A 20,071-nucleotide genomic window follows, 5' to 3' on the forward strand; every position below is an offset into this window, starting at 1 on the left:
ACATACCAGTGACAGCAACGTGTATATATGGCCACCTTCTGAGCTGCATTGAGGAACTAGCATGGCTTACAGAGTTCTGATCCAATATTGTCATACAAGTTATTGCTCTACAGGAAATACTGCTAACCATAAAAATAATGTTACGAGAAGTAACCAATTTCCTGTAGATTACCATCAAAGAGTATATAAGACATAAATGGCTTTATCAACTCCTAAAAGAATTACCAATATAGTAAGTTAAAACAATTTTAAAATGTGAAAGACTTGTGTACTGTAAGCTTGGCTCACTGGTTTCTGTGGTGTAAGAAGCACCTAGTTCAGTAATTACCTGCTTTCTTCTTTGGGTAGAACACCACGTGTATGAGAACAGAGAGAGAGAAGACTTGTGGAAGCAAGCTTATGTAGAACATCCCTCGCCAGGTAGGGAGGGTACCACTTTTGAACATGTGTAATAGTAATGGAAGTGAGACTGGTATCTGCCACTCCAAATAAGTCATTGCTAAGATTTTGGTAACAGTATAAGAGTAAGGGTAATCCAGGTATAGAAAAAGCTGTCCTTTCAAGGATAACAACCTTAACTTATTTCTTCAAAATATAGTAGGTAGATTTAACTCAGTTATAAACAAGGTAGAACTAATCAGATTTCTGTAAGATATCTGGAGAGAAGCAGCAATTCATTTGTTCTGCAGTAATAGAAGGCTACTGTACACAGAATTCAGAGCTTGAAATAACCAAGCTGTTTAAAAACATTTAGAATCAAATCTCAGAGCACTCTTAGCATCATATATTGATTAATGATATTTACCATATCAATTTCAATTGAGGAGAGCAATTGACAATTCATTTTGATGTCTTGATACCACTTTATTGAACTTTAGACAAATTCTCTTTAAAAGCCTACTCAGTGTTTTGAGTGTAGTTTATAAGGAGGTTACACAGAGCAAAGTTACACAGAGCAACGGCTCATGCTTTGAGAGAAACTTATATTGGCTACCTGCATTCTTATGCAAGACAGGGACAGTAGAAGACAGAAATGAGAAGAGAACATATATTTACAAGCATCTCAGAGAGTGAGGTTTACAGTTAACAGTTAAAAATTCACATATGTACAGTTTTGAACTGTTCAAGTATGGTTCAGTTGGACAAAGTGCTACAGGTCACAAAAAACAAAGAGGGGCTATTAAGACATAGAAATGGCAGACACTTGCATGCCAAATAACTTGTACATAGTTACAGTGTATGCAGTATCTAGAAGTTGAAAGTATTTGGAGTATTGCCCTGAATTTGGAAAGTGTAACTAGCAGCAGTAGATTCTGGTACAACATTTTGGTCTTCCTCCTCCTAGAAGAAAAAGAAAAAAAAAAAATTGAGAGAGCAGTAGTATTTCTATCTAGTATGGTGGTGCTAGGATACAAAATCAGAGTGAAGAGTTGTCCTGCAGCCACTTACTTCTGCTGAGAAATATTTCTCAATGAGGGTAGATGAGGCTTTGTACACTTGTTCGTTTTCATGCGACTGAAGAGCTTCAATTTTGTCTAGACCTCCACACTCCTCAATCATGAGGCAAAGTTTTTCAGTCTCATTAATCTTCTCAGCAGCCTGCAAGGGATAAGCATAACCTCAGGAAAGATGTATGGCACTAGCTACTGGAGAACCATTGCAGCAACCTAGACAATGATCCAATATACCGCATCTACATACCAGGAAAATATTAGAAATAGCATCCAGAATTACTAGTACAGTCTTGGTGTCTTTAGCAGAGAGGAGATTCAGGAGAGGTTCAACAACACCAGCCTGAACGAGATAGACGACCTGGTCGATTGTTCCACCGCTTGTATAGTTAGTCACAGCCCACACAGCTTCCTTTTGAGATTTGAAATCCCCCTTTGAAGGTAAGAGTAGGATATTTGAACACAGACAGTAACAGTAATGGTGAAGGCACTAACAGAATATGTGGTTTTTGTTTACCTTCCTCAGAATACCAATGAGATAAGGCACAAGACCATGATCTACAACTCGCTGAATCTGGTCCTGACGTCCCGCAGTGATGTTTGACATTGTCCATGCTGCTTCTTTCTGAATGTTGTTTTTATGATGAGAAAGGAGACTTGGAAAGACAGATAGTGCTCCTGAATCAATAACAATCTGGGTCTGCTCATCAGTACCAGTAACAATATTTCCTATGGCTCTTAAAGAAGGAGTCTGAAACAGATGTGAAAATAGTATTTAAGAAAAAAAGGTGTTATGCTGTGCTTCAACAAATACAGCCACAATTGATGTCCCTCTGCTCTCGCCTTCCAGTCAGCAGCAGGATATACTATCATAACTATTACATATACAGACATTAAGCATCCTTGGACCACACCCCTTCAAAACCAACACACAAACAACTGCTAAAAGGAAGCTATTTCCTAAGCTCTGTCAAAGTACAATAGTTTGGTTTCACTGTAGTTACTGTGCAGAGGTCAATTCTAAACGTTATTCCTGGAACTTGAATTTCCAACTACAGTATAGAGTTAAACCCAAGCTTTAAAGTAAGTAGATGATTGTATTGGGCTGGGTGCTAAATATATTGTTTTAAAGAAGCTTGATAGCCACTGCCAGTACTCTACTATGCCTCATTTAGGACAGTCTTCAGTCAAGACAGAAGCTCAAGGCTCATCTACACAAAACCTGGAACAAGCAGATTGCTGTCTCATAAGAACCTTACACTTACATGGACACTATTTTAACTAGTTTTCTCCATGCGTTCAGTCAAGCAATGGCAGTTTGCATGCCTGATAGCTTACCACTATTGGCAGTTCACTACATCCCAGAAGTTTTACAAGTTGTGGCACCAATCCAGTTTTCACAACAACTTCTATCCTGTCATTGGAGCCGTCTGTTAGATAGGAGATAGCCCAGCATGTGTCTGCTAAAACTTCATGATCATCATGGTGCAAGAGTCGAACAAGAGTTGGAAGAATCTGCTCAATAGCTTCTATGGGTGGTGCAGGATTCTTATTACGACACAAGTTTGAGAGGGTCCAGGTAACATTGCGTAAATATCCAGACTGCAAGAGTTGAAATAAACCATTAATAACCGTTTAAGTTACTATAGCCCTTTTACTTATTAGCAACTGTAACTTGGGTCATACTATAAACTTACAGCCAGAGAAGAGAGATCAGGAACAGCCAGTAGAGTCAGCAGTGGTTCAATTGCACCAAATTTAATAACTAAATCCCTATACGTAGAGCCATCCCCTAAAAAGAAAGAAAAACAACCAGTTAAGGGATAGTATAGAGGTATGTGTGCATACAGTATCATTTTATGTTATATTGTGAATGCTACTTCTGCCTAATGGCTAGATAGAAAGTAGTAACAAGAGTTGAAAAACACTACTACCATGGGTAAATCCTATGCCAAGGATGCGTTTCTCTAATCAAACCAGCGAGGTTCAACATTTGATTTCTGAAGGAAAAAGTCTAAGGAAAGCTCTACAGAAAACACTAGCTTTCTCTGCATGAAAATTCCCTATTCTCTGTAAGTCACAGCTGTTTCAAACTGTAACATTACAGCTAATAAGAACACCAATGAAAATAATGTACTTATAATATTATTTTGAAGAACAAAATCTAACACTGCCAGATCAAGCTATCCTGACAGGTGCAGAAGGACCTTCAGTATACTTAGCTAGTAATACACTCATATCAATGTTTCTAAGCAAGTAGGTGTAGGTGTGATGGACAACGTGCCATGAGCTTTCTGCTTCCTCCCCCTCCACACTCGTAGTAAACAGAGCAGAGCTCTGAGCACTGAGTCGAAAACCTCTAGTGAAATGTGAAATAAGAGACAGTCCTATGCTATAACATGCTTATATAGCTATTTGGAAAAGGAATTGAAATATGGAAGCAATCCATTTAATACAACCCACAGGCTGCCAGGTTATACACGAGATTAAACCAAGTCTGAAGGTGAAGACTTGTCCATAGCATATTCTACACGGCAGAGCACATCTGTACTCAAAGCATTAGAGTTCCAACAAGCTCAGCATGCTACACATGACACATCATTTGTAATAGGAGGACATTACTACTAAGGGATTGGGTTTAAAGTTGTGTATTATATTGACATACCTGCAATATTTCCTAATGCCCACACAGCTTGCTCACTGATGTGAGTATGAGGAGAGGCCAGTAGTGATATAAAGGCTGGAATAGCCCCACCATCTACTACTGCCTTTGTTTGTTCTGATGTGCCCGAAGCAATGTTGGTCAGTGCCCAGGCAGATTCAAACTGAATAGGACTACAGTCTGCTCTACCCAAAAAGGAGACAAACTTTGGAATCAAACCAGCCCGGATTATGTTGTCTATGGGGGGCTGTTTCTCTCTTGAAAGGAGTTTCCTAAGGAGGAATAAAGAGGATGCATTGTTTAGATCTCTGCAGGCAAAAACAACAGATTCCATTAAGTCATTCTAAAGAAATCTGTATTTAAAAGAAGAAAAATGGATTAAGGTCTTCCGAATGGACAAATCAACAATACACAAGAAAATTTAGCCAACCTAGACATCATGAACACTATATTCCTAAACCTGTAACATTGTTTTGGCATATCTTCACTTTATGAGTGGTTCTGCTCAGACTCCAGAAGTAGAGTAGACCCTGCAAGAATTTTAACACATCTGAGTTGCTAGATATTTCTCAGCAGACAGAAGGGTAGTGCTGGAGTACTGCTTCTGGCAGTTGCAGTAAAAGTTTGCAAAATTTTAGCAATTTAAATTTTGCATCTGAAAGGTGAAAGGAAGTTAGGCATATTTTGAATTCTGGTCATACTACTGACCACATTATTGTAATGTAGATTGTTGCATTCAAATATTGTGGTTAAATGTTAACACAGTTTAAAGATATCTTATGCTCATATAAAGGATTTACTGCTATTACTCCTGGAACTCTGAGACTGACTATTGTTTACTTTGCTACCACCAAAACCACTAGAACTACTATTTAGGGAAATGTTCAAGCACACTAAACATTCAAAAGGCTTCCATAAAACTGACTAATTTAAACACAACTAAACATTGCATATAAAGCCAACTCAGCTGTTTATTGAACTACTGTCTGATAAGAACCATATTTGCAGCCATAAGACAACATTTACTCATAAGCCAAGCCTTTGACCTTGCCTGGTTACTGGCTTACACAGCTGAATCAGTTACCTCTGAACTCCTTACCTGGCAGCTTGAGTAGCCTGTAGCTGAAGCTCCATGTTATTGCTATTAACTCCTTTGACAATTTCTTCAACAGACCAGTGTGCTGAAACCTGTACAAGAGAAGTCCCTTGAATGCTTTTCTAGATCATGCAGTTTCACAACCACAGAGGCCTTTACACAGTACTATGAAGAGACCATAATTTACAACCATTTGCTTTAATAGAAGTTATGCAATAGGGTGTGATAGAAGTATCACCCTATGCGATACTCCAAGAACTCAGCCACAGCTTTATCTACAGTTATCTGAACAGCTGAAAACATTGTTTCACACTGTTACACAAAGACAGTAGGTTTAAACACAACTGCCTAAACCCTCTTAAGAGGCAGCTTAGTGGCACAGAGAACACTTGCAAGCTGCTTGGAAAGGGATCTACAACGTAGTCCATTAAAGCTGATAATGCATATGTAGCTGTGCTATGTCCCATGTGAGAAGGGATTCAAACTGGTGTGTCTGCCTTGATAGTACAATGCAAAACGTTTATGCGCATCTGTTTTGGGGACCTTCTTACCTGGTTGTTCCTGTTTTCCTGAAGGGGAGAAGTGGCATCATCTGGTAAAGTGCTAACATTTCTTCGTTTAAGCATCTGGTCATCTTTCTTAGCTTTCCTCAGCTCTACATTGACTTCAATACGCCGCCTCCTCATTTCCTGGAGGATATACATTCACCATAAGTTCTTGGCTTTTACAACTCTTGCTTGAAGATACAATAGCTAACTAAAATACTTACTACATAAGAATACTCACTGTAGTATCTTTTCCTTTGTTTTTGAACCTGTTCAAGCGAGCTGCTGCTGCATTGGCATTCTCATTTGTAGACATCTTGGTTATTAGATTTCAAGAAGCACAAACAAAAATACAAGTCTAAAAACAGAATAAAAGGTAAGTACCACAAGTTTACTCCACAAGAATGCAAGTTAAAATACTAGGATCAATGCCCAAGACCAAGAGACAGTAGTTCATATTAGATATATTAACCTCCTCCAATTTGTTTAAAGATACCAGCCAGTAACATGGACTGTCTCTGTAAAAGCTTAATTGTTACAGCAGCTTCAAACATTAACAGTAAACTAGCAAACACATCCTTTTAAGACCCCTTCAGACAGAAACAGCAGAATCATTATTATTAAGGAACAAGATGCATATTATTTCCCATAGACAGCGCCTGCATATTTTAAAACGCTACTTCCCCTGCGCCCCACGGCTATGTTGCACAGCCATTCAGCCCATCCCCACCCCTTTAACAGGGAGAAGGCAGCGACACGGAACCCCAGAAAGCACCAGAGGCAGAGAAACACCGGCCGGCCCAACATCCGCGGAGCCCGGTCCCTTGTGACAGGGCAGCGCACGCCGTGCACGCTCCGCGCCCCCGCAGCACACCACCACAGCCGGCTCCTCAGGGCCGCAGGCTGCCCCCCGCCCTGCCCCGCACCTCGTCCGCAGCCCCCGGTGCCTCCTGCCACCCACAGCACGCTGCCACTGCGCCGGGCCGCGCCGGGCGGGATTTAAATTTCCCGCTGCCCCCCTCTGCCATTGGCCAGTTCGAGCCATAGCAACACCCTGATTGGCCAGTTTGAAATACAGCTCATCTCGCGATGAGACGCGGCGAATCTCCGCCGTGCTCCCGGAAGAGCGGCCCAGACGTCACGTATTCAAAGAGCCGCCCTCGCCTTGGTACTACAGCTCCCAGCATCCACCGCGCTATGCGCCGGAACGGTGCCCGTAGGACTAACAGCAGCCAGGCCTCGACAGGCCGGCGAAGACGGCGCAGGGCATGCTGGGATTTGTAGTTTCCTAGGGACCTACTTTAGGGAACGAGATGGGGATGTATTGCGCCATGGGTGGGCTGGGAGCAGGGGATTACTCACGCTCAGGCCCCTCGCTCTGAGCAGAATCATTAAGGTTGGAAAAGCCCTCCAGGATCATCTATCCAGCCATCCCCTGCCACCAATATCACCACCAAACCATGTCCCCAAGCACCACGTCCAACCTCTCCTCGAACACCCCCAGGGACGGTGACACCACCACCTCCCTGGGCAACCTGTCCCAATGCCTGACTGCTCCTTCTGAGAGGAAATGTCTCCTCATTTCCAACCTGAACCACCCCTGAAGCAACTTGAGGCCATTCCCTCTAGCCCTATCGCTAGTTATCTGTGAGAAGAGGCTGACCCCATCTCCCCACACCTTCCTTTCAGGCAGTTTGCGTCAGTCGCACATTTCCTCACACACACAGACTAATTTTGGGGTAGACCTGTGTGGTTCCAGGAGTTGGACTTGATAATCACTTCCAACTCGAGATATTGTCTGATTCTACGATTCTGTGCCACTAACCATCAGATCACTGGGAGCTTTTCCTGAGATCCCGTGTGATCCCACCCTAGAAATGTGTACAGGAATTTAAAGAAAATGGGAAGGGAGACTGTGATTTAAAACAATTCAATGGCAATTGGGTCAGATCAAAATTAAATCATACAAAATAATAAAAATGTAATCCTTGTAGCAAGCCCAGAAAATGGACAAATTTGGGATTGTCCCACATAGGTCTAGGCTGCTTACAAGGGATGGAATACAAAGGAAAAGTGCCCTGTCTCACAGGAGATTTAATTCCATCCATAAACCTGAGGAAAAAACATGACTCTGCCAGCATCTCAAGCTCTTCAACACCTAAAACATACAGCTCAGGGTAAAGAAGTGCCAAAGATGCACATTGATACCTGTGGATTCAAGTGCTGTGCTAAACTAATTGCACTTCTCTGTAGATGCACGTAGCAGTTAACAAGAATGGATCCAGAGAAGGATTTACCAGAGACATTCTACATGGCTTGTTTTAGCCTTACCATTAAGATCTTTGTAAAATAAAAACATCGCAAAACACTTAAGCAAGAGTAACGAAGTTAAAAGAAGAAAAAGCATATCAGTTACAAACGAAGATACTGAACAGGACTAGAGTTTTGCAGATGGAAAAAAAAAATAGCAGCTTAAAAGTAGAAATTGAACTAAAACACCTGGTTTGCCAGAGGATTGAAGAAGTGCTGTGAAGAAACTCTGCCGGGTCATAACTTGTTGGAGTGCGTGCAGTCCAGAACCACATACCTTGGCCAAAGGAGCCACGGAGACTGCAGGACTGGGTGTTGCAGGTCAGGGACAGGGCCTGGGAAAACAGCTGAGGCTGCGTGCTGTGGACCTACATGGGGCAAGCATGCCTTGGGACAGCTGCGGGGTATCGCAGCTGGAAGGCCTCCTAGAAATACAGGAGAGCGGCAAACAGAAGGGCGGGCTGCTGAGGTGAGCTAACATGGCGCTCCAGAACAGTAACAGGGCACGAGGCACGGGCATAGCTGGGGCTGAGCTAGTCCCGTGAGGGGGAAAGTTGTGAGGCGAGGACCGGGGAAGGAGCGGCGAGGACTGCAGCGCTCCCCTCAGGCAGCCCCGCTTGTGAGGGGGGCGGCGGCCTCGTCCTCGCGCCGCGCTGAGGGAGCCAACGGCCGCCGCGCGTGACGGGCCGCGAGCCGGACCCCGGGGTGAGGGGCCCCTACGCGCGGTGGGCGGGGCCTCGGGGCCGGCGGGGAGCCCCCAGCAGGGGCGGGCGGGCCCCGGAGGGGCGGTACGAGGAGCGGGGGGGCGGTGCCTTCTGCCAGGCAGGGGCGGAGCCAGCGGCAGCCGGGCGGGGCTCTTACAGCACGCCGCTCGCAGCTTTTGCTGGGTGACCCAGTGGCCTAATGGATAAGGCATCAGCCTCCGGAGCTGGGGATTGTGGGTTCGAGTCCCATCTGGGTCGTACCGCAGACGTTTTGTAGCCCCGCAGTACGATTCGCGCGGGGCTCTCCCGGCCTTCCCTGGCGACTACGGGCTCGGCGCGCAGCCCGTTATTATCAGTCCCCCGGAGGCGAAAACACTTTTAACGGCACCGCCGTCTGCTAGAACCGGCGGGAGAGAGGTCCCGAAAGGAGCCAGCAGCTCGGTGCGGTGATGGCTGGGCCCCTCAGCAGCGCCCTGTCACGGGGGAACCCGCCGTCCCGACCCAGCACGGAGCCGTTCCCTTCCTTTCCATCCCCTCAGGTACACGCGGGGCCCGCGGCGGGAGAGAAGCGGCCCCGGCCCGGGGGCTCCCCGGCACGGAGGGGACGCCGTGAGGCGGTTGGGGGGGGGATCGCCGGGGGTTTGTGGCGGAGCCTGGGGCTGGCGAGCGGCTCCGGGTGGTCCCGGCGCTGAGGGGTTGCGGGCCCGTCTCGGTCCTGTGAGGCGGGCTCTCTCTTGCTGCTGATTTATCTGCTCAAATCCCTGTTTCTGAAAGCTCCAGCATGTCGGATCCTTTGCGTGCTGGAATCTGATGCCATCTAAATCGTAATTTAGCCCCGTGTAGCGAAGGTGTGCGGTGGAAAGCAGGTGGAGGCGGGTGGGACGGTTCGTCGTCTGGAGAGGCAAAACCCAAAGCCGTGTGCTCCTGCTGTGGTAGGCACGCAGGGGAAACAGCCTGTGGTGCGACTGCCGCCGCTGCCACAGGAGCCAGCCCTCAATCTCTCTGTCGAGGCTGTGGTCATTAATTATCCTGAAGTCCCAAATTTGTCCAAGAACAGGGAGTCCTGCTCTGAAAGCTTTCTTCCCTTCCACTGCCGGTATCATACGCGTTAGCTTCTCGAACAGCAGAAATACTTGAAACACTTCTGCCCTTTTAAGCAAGATACTGCCCAGCTGAAGGTTCTGGAGAAACTCGTTTGTACGGATGTAGTCGTACATTTGTACAGGGTGAATTACACTACCAGCTAATTTAAACAGAAAACCCCACAGAGCACCAAGGGCCTGCGGGATACTCGGGTGCAGCCATCCTAACAGGGAGGTAGGGGAGCAGACACGTTGTGTGTGGCTTCTCTTGTCTGCTGCAGGTCCACACGCAGGTAGGGCAGAGAACAAGGTGCGTGAAGGACACAGGTGTCACCTCTGCCCCCTCCTAAAGTGCAGCTCTGCTGTCAGGTACAATGCTGGTTGTTCCTTAGTTTAAATACCTATTTCTGTAACAAGTATTCTGGGATATGTTCGGATTGTTTGTTGCACTTCTAACAGCGTGACTAAGTCCACAAACTTTCACAACATCCAGTAGCAGCTAGTAAGGTGAACTGTCACAATGGAAATCTTGTCTAGTAACAAGGCCAGCTGTTTCAGCTGGGAACATAGGAATAAGCCTACTTAATTCAATAATCCAAGTCAGGGTTGGCTTACTGTGTACAAATTTGCAGAGTTCTGTAAGTATTAGCAAATACAGATTTAAAAAATAAAGCAGTTTCTGGGGTCAGTGGGACTTTCCCTTGGACTGGACAAATAATTACTGCATTTTTCACTTGGACAAGAAGCATTGAAAGGGGTTCTTAAACTAAAAGAGAATGGTACCAGCTACGTAATTGGAGCTGACTACAGATACCTAACTACGTGACATTGCAATGCACGTTCTTTACAGATGCTGAATTGCAGAGGTGATAGATATTGCAGAGGTGATACATCGTACTTTAATGTAGCTTCCCATGTCCAGTAAGACTATTTATTCTGTGTGATTTTCTCCAAAAAACTCCATAGGAAGCAAGACTCTCCTTCCAAATAAAAATCTGTTGCTAAAAATGTGTATCCATACAGCATTCACAGAAGACAGGTAGCTGCGGGCAGCACCGGCTCGTGTGTAAGTGGGAAGGGGGTGTCCATGTACCCCCTGAGGCAGGGGTGGTGGGAGGCCAGCAGGGAGGCAGCAGCTTGGTCTTGCTCCAGTGGGTTGTCCACTGAGTGGTTCCTGTTTCCCCTAAGGCTGCCCCTCATTAGCATGAATCGGGGGAAGGGCATAAAAGACTCCAGTTCATTTTGAGTCTGGAAAAACTACTTCAAAATGACAACCAAAGTGTTCTGGCTCCTCTGCTTTGTCATTAGATCATCTTCCAGCTCGGTGGCCGGTAAGTTTGTTAATGTTCAAAGCGGGGCTGGGGAGTATTTGCCTTTGCTATTAGGGGAGGTGAAGCACATTACTACAAATTCTTGCCCGAGCAGTCCTCTTAAACTGTAATCTTTCAGCAAGCTGTAGCAGTAATCACGTAAGGGCTCAAGAAGGAAACATTTCAACATGTTTGTGGGTTGGGAATGTAAATTGCAATAGTTGATTTTTCAGCATTTGAAAGAACTAAGAGCACCTGCCAAAAGCAGGCAGCTAGCTTGCGCCATGGATCCTGCTAGCCATCGCTCAGCAACTGAAGTTTGCCTTGCTTCTGCACCTGGGATTTCTTTATTTGCATGTGGCCATTCCCTTTTAGTCTCCTTCCCAGCACCTGTTAACTCCATATTTCTAATTTATTTCATCTTGTTCTGCCCTGTCTTGCGTGCATGCAGCAAGCTGTCCACACCAGATTTTCTTTAATTACAGAAGATAAACCTCTGATCCATAAGGAAGGAGAAGTCCCTAATTATGGTGCAGTTGTATTTCTTAGGTTGCAAGAGCTAGACAGGAATATGCTGGTCCCGAACAAACTGAGTAGAGAAAAATGAATGGTTTATTGTTAGAATCCATGACTGAGAAGAAATGATAAACTGGTAGAAAAGTGTATGTATAAAACCAAGTCCAAACACCTGTTCAGAGTTCACAGCTTCATATTGAAACATCTCCAAAATACCCTTGCCTATTGCTTTCTTTAACTTGGACTTCTTCCACCCCTTTCTTCATGGGCATTCTTTTGACTTTACATGCGGCCAGCCCTAATATCAGGGAATCTTTCCCATGACAGCAGCTGGTGAGAGCAGAGGGGGAGAAATGGCAAGGTCAGCAGATGAGAGGCAGTTATGGAAGATAAACCAGGATGTTGTTCATCTGTGTGTGTCAAATATCTCTTTTCACATAAGGAGTCAGGATCAGCCTCCTACACAATGCTAACCACAGACAGAGAACACCCAGACAGCGGCTGTGTGTGGGTGAACTGTTTTAAAACTGTGCTGGCTAACTGAAGGCATGCAAGGGAGGGCTAAAGCAAAGGGAGAATGAACTGCCAGAGGCAATTTCTCTCTTCCCAGACAAAATGGGAAGTTATTTTGCTTTGTGAGGTCCAAGTGATCAAGGTGAAGGCATAAACTTAGGCCCAGGTAATTCTCTGGCTTGCACAAACAGTGCCATTAAGCCTTCCCATTTTTCACTACAGTCCCAGATGCTTCCTGTCTTTTTCAACCCTTGTTCTCTCAACTGAAGAAAAGGCTTGAAATAATTGTCACTCAGCAGCAATAGCCTAGCTACCAGACAGTGTCTTCGTGGACTCCCATACAACTCTGCAGTGAAGTCAGAGATCCAAAACTGTGGATAAAGATCTTTTCAGTAGCGTTCAAAGCTGAAAGCCGCTGGAAAGTCCAGATGACATTGTCAATACGGCATCCCAGGGATGGGAAAACCAAATAGTTCTGTTGTCATGGTCTTTTAAATAAGCATCCCAAATGGCAATGTGAACCTTGTTTCCACAGATGCTCCCTGGAGATTCAGCCTTTTGAGAAAAGGGTTTGTTTATAAGTCCTGTTTTTAATTTACAACAATAATAAAGTAAAAATGCAAATCTCCTGTGTTTTGCTCACACAGCTGCATTCTCTGTACTGGACCTTCCATGTTTGAGTACAGAGGAAAGAAGAGCTCTATTTTATTTCATCTATTGGACTATTCATCTGTTATATTGTCATATTGTTGAAGTCCTCAGTTATGGAGCAGAACCTCAAATCTGCCAGGTACTTCCTATTCACACGTATGTGAAATGAAAAATAAATAAAATTCTGATTTTTTTTTTTCTTGTACGTAGGATCCCTGCCCTATGCTGAGAAACCCAGTGAGACTCGCAGCAAAGATGCTTATAATTCAGCAGACTCTGCACCTGGCCAAGTCAAACTGCCAGCCTGGGGCACCACCAGCACTAGAGAGAATCACACCGAACACCACCTTTTGTCTCCCACCAACCTGCAGCAACCAAAACCTCCCGAAGTCTCCTCCCTCTCATCGGATAAAAAGAAACGAACCAAGCCTTCTCTAGAAAACAGCACGGGGCTGAGGAAACACCTCTTGCAGTATGGAGGGGCCCTGCCTCTGGAGAGCACAACTGAGGGGCCGTCTCCTGCCTCCTTTGGCTTCAGCCATGCAAACAGAATGCCCGTGGACAGACGGCTGGCTGAGGCTGCTAACAGCGTGTCGGCTCACTTCCACCACGCAGCATCTTCCTATCAGAAGATCACAGCCTTAGCAGAGGCTCATCCTTTCCTGCACTCTGGAACAGTAGAGTCAGATGATCCTAACACGCTGGATCATTTCAACCGACCAGGAAAGATAAACCCCTATAAAAGTGCCGATCCCTGGAAAAAGATCGTCAAACCCTCCTGGGTGACTAACCGCCAGTCATCCAGCCTGCCGTACCATTTCAGTGTGCTGAAAAAAGGTAAGAGAGCAAAATAATCTGGCAAGGAACATCGCAAGCTTTTCAAAGGTTGGGTGGCATAATCTGAGTAACACATCCCCAGAGGGCACCTTGCTATCCCGCAGCCTCTGTGCCTGTTCTAGATGCTGATAAGGAGAAGGCATGTCTGACCGAGTGCAGGAAAGAGAGAGATGAAGTGGAGGCCTACTGCACGAGTGAATTCGGTAAGCTATCCCTCCACGAACCACACAGACAACGCTGAGGCTTTGTTCAAGTATTACTGACACTTCACTTCTGCTTTTAAAGATACTATTTCACTAAGTATATTAAGTAATTGCTAAGTACGTTAAAGGGACCCATCACAGCTATTTATATAGCAAACTATACCAAGCCTGGTATTACTCTTTCCCTACCATGGGCTCTTTTTCCTGCTTCTTCCCTCCCCACTCCAGGGAAGAACAGCGTTCTTCCTGTTGATCAACAGAAATAAAGACCACCAGCTTTCGATACTCTAAGGTTAAAGGGTGTAGCTGTTACTTACCTCTTACTATTTAGAGTGAGTTTGTGATTTCTGGGGAAAAAAATGCGAATGAAAATAAAATGGCAACTTAAACAGCATTCTCTCTGTACAGAGGATTCTTCATGAAGTTCTTTTGGACTCAGTGTCGTTAGTCCACATTGGTGTAGCTAAAGGTGGCAGAAAATAACCTGGGAATTTTGTACTGAATGTTTATGAGCAAGCACTTTCAGACTGAAATTCTTCCTTACACTTAAGTTGTGAAATAGATACCAACTTTTTCTCACAGTATTTTAAGAGATAAGCAAAATACATGCCTACTGGTAACAGATGTTTCCATTTGCAGAATATAAACACGTTATGAGACATCTGTTTTCTCTAAATGGAGAAGTCAGGAAGTGCTTCTACAAATGATATATTCTTTATTTTTTTACAACTCTCATGCATTCCTGTCAAATGTAGGTCTTACAGTGCCGCGACCTTTATACATTTCAATGTTTAACAAAGACTGGTCTCATTTTGCTCTTAAATTGAAAAAGTCAGGTATGAAAAAAGTAGCCTGAGGAATAGCTCAGCCGAAGTTCCATTGCAGTGACAGAGAACACTTCTCCCTTCTCTACATTTACAACTGCAGACTAAAGATAAATGGCTAAATCAGAGTTCTCAGTGAGACAGGTAGAATACCAATTATAAAAGTCCTATTTGCTTGATTTAATACATTCGTTGTTTTTCCAATTCCACTTGTCAAAAACAGAAAATGGGTGGACAGCATGAATTGATTACCTGATAGTACAACATGGCCTACTTGGTGCCCGTGCTGCATGGGAAGATGAGGGCCTCTTCTTTCACATCTGAAGTGTCTTACTAGCAGATTAGCTTTGGGCTTCACTGTGATGTTTTACATTTGAACATTTTGTCAGGTGTGTCCACTTTTTAAATAGCAGGGTAGAGAACAGTACTAAAAATATCATTTTCTTTTGAAGCATTTTATAAACTTCACTCAGAAGCATCTCATAGCTGTAAAGGAGAGAAAGGTTAGTAACTCATTAAATGTGATGATTTGAACTGTTGCTTTCAAGCCTGTCCACTACCGGGCCAAAGAATTTCTGATACTTCACAGTATTTTAAATGAGAGCCTTCACATTTATGTTGAGTTGCCATTAAGATATGTAATCTGATGCTTTTTTTTTCTCCCCTCCTTAAAACAGCAGTGAATGGAATTGTTTATAACGTGGAAAGTCTGGGGAGTGGAGTCCACTTGATTACGTTTTTGGTAAACAGCGATGGATTATACAAGATGAATCGCCTGTATATTACTCCCGATGGCTTCTTCTTCCGAATTCACATTCTAGTTGTGGATTTTTTAAACTGCACTAAACCGTGTCCCGACTTTAAACTTGGTAAACAATCTCAGCTAAATCAATTCCACTCTTTTTCCTGTATGCAATGTAATTTTAGCCTGCCCTAGTTTAATAAGCTCAAATATTTTGGAATATTTTGAAAAAAAAATGTTGATTCTTAAACTGGAGGGTTCTTTCCCCTCGTCAGCTTTTCTAATTTTGTAAGAAACCCCAATATGTGTAGAAGTCAGGTAGCAGTACAGTCCTTTAAAAACAAGCAAACAAAACAAAAGAGGAGCATAAGCTCATGTCTTTGTAAATAGTTTAGTTTTCCTTCTAAACACCAGTTTATCAAATACTAGTTAGTATTTGATTCTACTTGCAGTGCAACAAATAAATCATCATTTATATGCAAGCACAAGCCCCAAGTCCCAGGATATATTTCTGTAGGGTATAACTTCACATCCATTCATAAATGTATTGTCCTTAGAGTGGGTGTAGCAAATAAAACAATGATTTCTTCACAACACAGGATTCTTTATTTTGTAGGCAGTAGATACATTGTGATGGGTCAGATCTACCACAAGAGACGACAGATCCCTGCAACCCTACTGCAATTCCTGCAAGGGCGCCTGAGGCCTGGGGATGGACTGCTTGGAAGCAGCAGCAGCTACGTGAAGAGATTCAACAGGAAGAGGAACCGCAAAGTGCAAGGGGCTCACGCTCACTGTAGATAAAGCTACAGTAACTGCTACAGGCAGCAGTAGAATTCACCTACAAGAATCAGCGTGATGACTGAGCAACAGGAGGAGGTAATTCTACTTCTGCCTGAAATTGGTTGTGAATAGGACACTTGCTTTTGTTCTTTAGCAAACACTAACTGAATGTTTTGAGTAGGTACCTATATATTGTGAAATATAGCACAGAAGTCAGTTTACAATAACCTGTCATTAATTTGCTCTAGCTGTTTTCAGAGCCACGGGCTATCACCTCCTCTGCTACAATGTACACCTAATAATTTGTAGTAATTGTAAAGTAAAATGCTGAAAGCTTGTTCAAGGTACACAAGTAACTGCACTTTCAAACCCTTCACCTTGAATAAGTATTAGATAACACCATAGCATTATCTACAGAGGATGTCAGTGGTATTTTCACATAACTCTGCTTTAAGTATATCTGTTTGATTCAAAAGACACCAACAAAACCAACTATCTTACCTACCATTTTTGTTTCCTCAGCTACCATTATTCTTCAGTGTTAGGTTTTCATATAAAGCTTATGAACTAGCTATTAATTATTCAAGTATACAAATACACTAACTGAAAGCAAATCAAATAATTGCACACCAGTGCCCAATTAAGCTTACAAACAATGTCACAAGTTCATGCCAAGGAATGCAAACTAAGCATGCAATTGCATGCACATTTAGTATGCCTGGTTACATTGTCAGTTCTTTAAAAGTTCAATCCTAGAACCGTGAACTGGATGTCATCTTCCCATGAGAAGTATCCTGTTTGTACTTGCACATCAGTAAAGTTATTGTGAATCAAAAATGGTGGAAATACAAGAACTTAATTATATGAAAACTCTGCAAAGGTGTTTTAATGATTACTGCTCCAAGAGCCAGTATTCACAAATTCCGAGTCTTTTAAGTGTTCACAGGGGGTCTGGATTCACTGTTTCCTGGGTTCCAAAAGATCCCAAAAGATTACGTAATGAGTATTAAGAAGACATCTTGTCTGAAGTGTCGCCTAGTGATTTTAAGATACAGTTCAAATGTGTCTAGTTCATGCAGTGGTGCAGAAGAGTAACTGCCAATTAGTACTGCCATTAAGACAAAATGTTCTTCCAAAAGCAGCAGCTCTGAGTACTTGCAGAGATATCCCCATAAATAAGGCCTGGATTTTCAGCTAGTAGAATCTTAATAGCAATGAAAACTTACAACTGTTTACATGTATATAATAAGGGGAGTATGTATATATGTAATGTGTATGTGGGGAACTTGCCATCCCAATTAATAATGTATACAGTGATATATATGATACAATCTGGAACAGAAACATCCTATAAACATTTTCTGTTATGAAGCAAAGGTAGTTCTAACACAATTTTACATCGCAGAAGTCTGCAGCTTTGTCTAGTGTCACTGAAAGCTATGGAGCAGAGGGTGGGGGATAAGTCACACCATATGAAGTACTTCTTGGTCTGGAATAGGAGACAAAATACCCACTGCAAGCATCACACATTTTAGGACCCAAAAGGCACACAAATTTACTAATAGCTTGTATCCATCTAAAAAAAAGAGTCTTACTTCTGTTATGGGAATGAAGGGCTAACATGGAACGTAGCATATATAGATGGAATTTTCCTGAGGGACTTTGAGGGGGCTTTTGATTTGGCAAAATGACCATTCCTGGCAACAAATGAAAGCACTGGAGCGGACTGGATAGGGCAGGGGAAGGAAGGAAAAAGGGTTACATGTGCATCTTAAGTTTCTTTGTTTCTATGTTAAACTGCAGTTCAGGGACTAATGAGCAAGTCCCAGTCACCCATTTGCCCAGAATAGCAATTAAGCACCCATCCTCACTCTCAAGACATTATTGTAATCTAAAATAAGTGTGGGTACAAAAATAACATTTATGACCGTATCTCATTTTGATTGTCTCAGAGATAAGTAACAGTGTATTGTGCTAATGACATCCAAATCCCAAGTAAAATGCCAGCAACTGACACAACGTCTCTGCTACTATCAGAAACAAGCACTGCTCTACAACTAGTTTCAAAGTAAATCTAGATCATAAGCAATTGCTTGAAAGTTTTTTGAGGGGAAAAAAAAAAAAAGCTAGGATAGCTCACCGTATCAAAATTGTTACAATACATTACTATTTTAAAACATGATATTTATAAAAACATGAAAAAGATGACAACTGAACAGAGATCACAGGTCTTAAGAACTTACCATGCTTTTAGGAAGGTGGGTATTAATTACTTTTATAGAAGTGCTATTTTCCAGAAACACCATTTAACTATAAAAATTCACCACTAATGAAGAAAAATACTTCAACATACTCAATGACAATTGAAAACACTATAGCTCTCAGCAAAATTAAGTCATATGTATGGATTATTTCCCTAAGCAAACTGATTGACTAGCAAGTATAATCTGGAAAAGCCAAGACCTATATACCATTGCATTATCATATGTTTCATTAGAAACACCACCAAATCAATGTCCAACACATTACTTTATTTGTCTAGGATGATGTGTCCTATTAGGTACAAAAAAGTACTCTTCAATTTGCCACAATTTCTTAAAAACATAGCAATCTATTGCCTACAGGTAGGAAAGTTTTAAATGTCATATATATATTTATATATGAATAAATAGTACAGAAATATTGTGAAGTTTTGAAGAGATGCAGGGTATCTTATAATGCTGTTAGAAGTTGAGATTCCTTTTCCTTTCTGCATTAAAAACACAATGCATACAATATGCAGCATTTTTTTAAAAACGTCAATGACAACATAAACCCAAAACAAATATTTTTTTTTTTTTTTTTTTTTTTTTTTTTTAACTTCAAGAAGCATAATGGATAATTGTTTTCACATTGAACTATTATTTTTAATTTTCACATATAGGTTAATTGACAACATTTGTATGTACAAAAAACAGGGGTTTTGTTAGATAAAGTTATCCCAGAAGTATCTGTACACCTGAGCCTTTAAGTATAAGAAAGTGTGGTCAGTAGCAACATCTTTAAGAAAAGTAACAGAAAAGGTTCTTGCATAGCAAGGTGTGAGGTTAAACCCAAAAGGAGCTTATCCATAAATCAGGTAAATCCCAGATCACTGTAGAACAGAAGTTAACTGTGAATTAGTGCAAAAGCTAGTCAAATGGTTGAAGAGCTGCATATAAATCATGGCTGATAACTGTAGACAGGTAATACGAGAAAGTCATTTATGCAATATGAAAGTCATAGAAAGAAAACATCTGCAAATTGCATCCTCTTGACTTCAACTTATACCCTACTAGCACTCCTCATACAGGAAACAATGAAGCCATCCAGAATGCCTTTCAAGGATATAATTACACTTGGTACTTTACATTCTTAAGGTTCTTGGCAAAATATCAATTCAGCAGTGGGCAGTGACATTTCACAAAATACTTCCTACCATGTTATCTGTTACAGTAATTTTGGCACCACTGTAGAAATTTTATAAAGGGATAACAGCTGCTGAAGAATGAAAAGTTATAAATGCTACCTTTGGAGCAAAATAAAGTCTCCCTGGTCACTTCCCCCCCCAATTACTTGAAATACCTATACTTCTTAACAGATCCCCAAAGTGTTACAAACACATTAGCGCACACTCAAAGACACCTACATGTGTGGGGAGAACAATTATCTCCATTTATTTTGTTTCATATACATCCATATTTTGAATTTTAATACAAAAGAAAAAAATTAGAATCTGACAAATGTTTACAAACAAGATACCTTCAAATAGATTTTACTCATTTCAGTCTGGTGCAGAGTAAATGACAAATTGTACTGGTATA

At 42.5% G+C, this 20,071-nt stretch overlaps 2 protein-coding genes and 1 non-coding gene across 5 annotated transcripts; 2 read left to right on the forward strand and 1 right to left on the reverse strand.

Moving 5' to 3' along the window:
- Positions 1-843: 843 nt before the first annotated feature.
- On the reverse strand, positions 844-6,800 carry KPNA2 (karyopherin subunit alpha 2). 2 transcript variants are annotated; one of them, XM_035342624.1, is made up of 11 exons: positions 6,702-6,800; positions 5,996-6,112; positions 5,761-5,898; positions 5,213-5,301; positions 4,117-4,385; positions 3,149-3,243; positions 2,790-3,053; positions 1,969-2,202; positions 1,702-1,884; positions 1,450-1,599; positions 844-1,341 (listed from the first exon to the last, which is right to left on the reverse strand). In XM_035342624.1, exons 2-11 carry the CDS (start codon positions 6,068-6,070, stop codon positions 1,249-1,251), a joined length of 1,590 nt encoding a protein of 529 aa, XP_035198515.1. In that variant the 5' UTR covers positions 6,071-6,112; positions 6,702-6,800; the 3' UTR covers positions 844-1,248. The 2 variants fall into 2 exon arrangements, with proteins under 2 accessions (XP_035198515.1, XP_035198514.1); XM_035342623.1 differs by having other exon boundaries at positions 6,681-6,755.
- Positions 6,801-8,953: 2,153 nt separating this feature from the next.
- Positions 8,954-9,026, forward strand: TRNAR-CCG. Its single transcript has one exon. It is a non-coding gene; the product is annotated as a tRNA-Arg (tRNA).
- Positions 9,027-9,152: 126 nt separating this feature from the next.
- C18H17orf58 (chromosome 18 C17orf58 homolog) lies at positions 9,153-20,051 on the forward strand. 2 transcript variants are annotated; one of them, XM_035342147.1, is made up of 5 exons: positions 9,153-9,307; positions 13,051-13,677; positions 13,800-13,880; positions 15,382-15,573; positions 16,063-20,051. In XM_035342147.1, the coding sequence occupies exons 2-5, from the start codon at positions 13,392-13,394 to the stop codon at positions 16,248-16,250; spliced, it is 747 nt and encodes a 248-aa protein (XP_035198038.1). In that variant the 5' UTR covers positions 9,153-9,307; positions 13,051-13,391; the 3' UTR covers positions 16,251-20,051. The 2 variants fall into 2 exon arrangements, with proteins under 2 accessions (XP_035198038.1, XP_035198037.1); XM_035342146.1 differs by lacking the exon at positions 9,153-9,307 and adding an exon at positions 11,108-11,181.
- Positions 20,052-20,071: the final 20 nt, after the last annotated feature.

This window comes from Oxyura jamaicensis, chromosome 18, assembly GCF_011077185.1.
Source record: "Oxyura jamaicensis isolate SHBP4307 breed ruddy duck chromosome 18, BPBGC_Ojam_1.0, whole genome shotgun sequence".
NCBI classification, from domain to species: Eukaryota; Metazoa; Chordata; class Aves; order Anseriformes; family Anatidae; genus Oxyura; species Oxyura jamaicensis.

Excerpts from the sequence above, each read along its gene's own strand:
- KPNA2 (XM_035342624.1), bottom strand. The coding sequence starts at position 6,070 with ATGTCTACAAATGAGAATGCCAATGCAGCAGCAGCTCGCTTGAACAGG. Across the intron at positions 4,386-5,212 it reads CAGGCTACTCAAGCTGCCAG|GAAACTCCTTTCAAGAGAGA; the intron begins GTAAGGAGTTCA and ends ATTCCTCCTTAG. Across the intron at positions 3,244-4,116 it reads GGCATTAGGAAATATTGCAG|GGGATGGCTCTACGTATAGG; the intron begins GTATGTCAATAT and ends CTTTCTTTTTAG.
- C18H17orf58 (XM_035342146.1), top strand. The coding sequence starts at position 11,118 with ATGACAACCAAAGTGTTCTGGCTCCTCTGCTTTGTCATTAGATCATCT. Across the intron at positions 13,678-13,799 it reads TTTCAGTGTGCTGAAAAAAG|ATGCTGATAAGGAGAAGGCA; the intron begins GTAAGAGAGCAA and ends TGCCTGTTCTAG. Across the intron at positions 15,574-16,062 it reads GTGTCCCGACTTTAAACTTG|GCAGTAGATACATTGTGATG; the intron begins GTAAACAATCTC and ends TTTATTTTGTAG.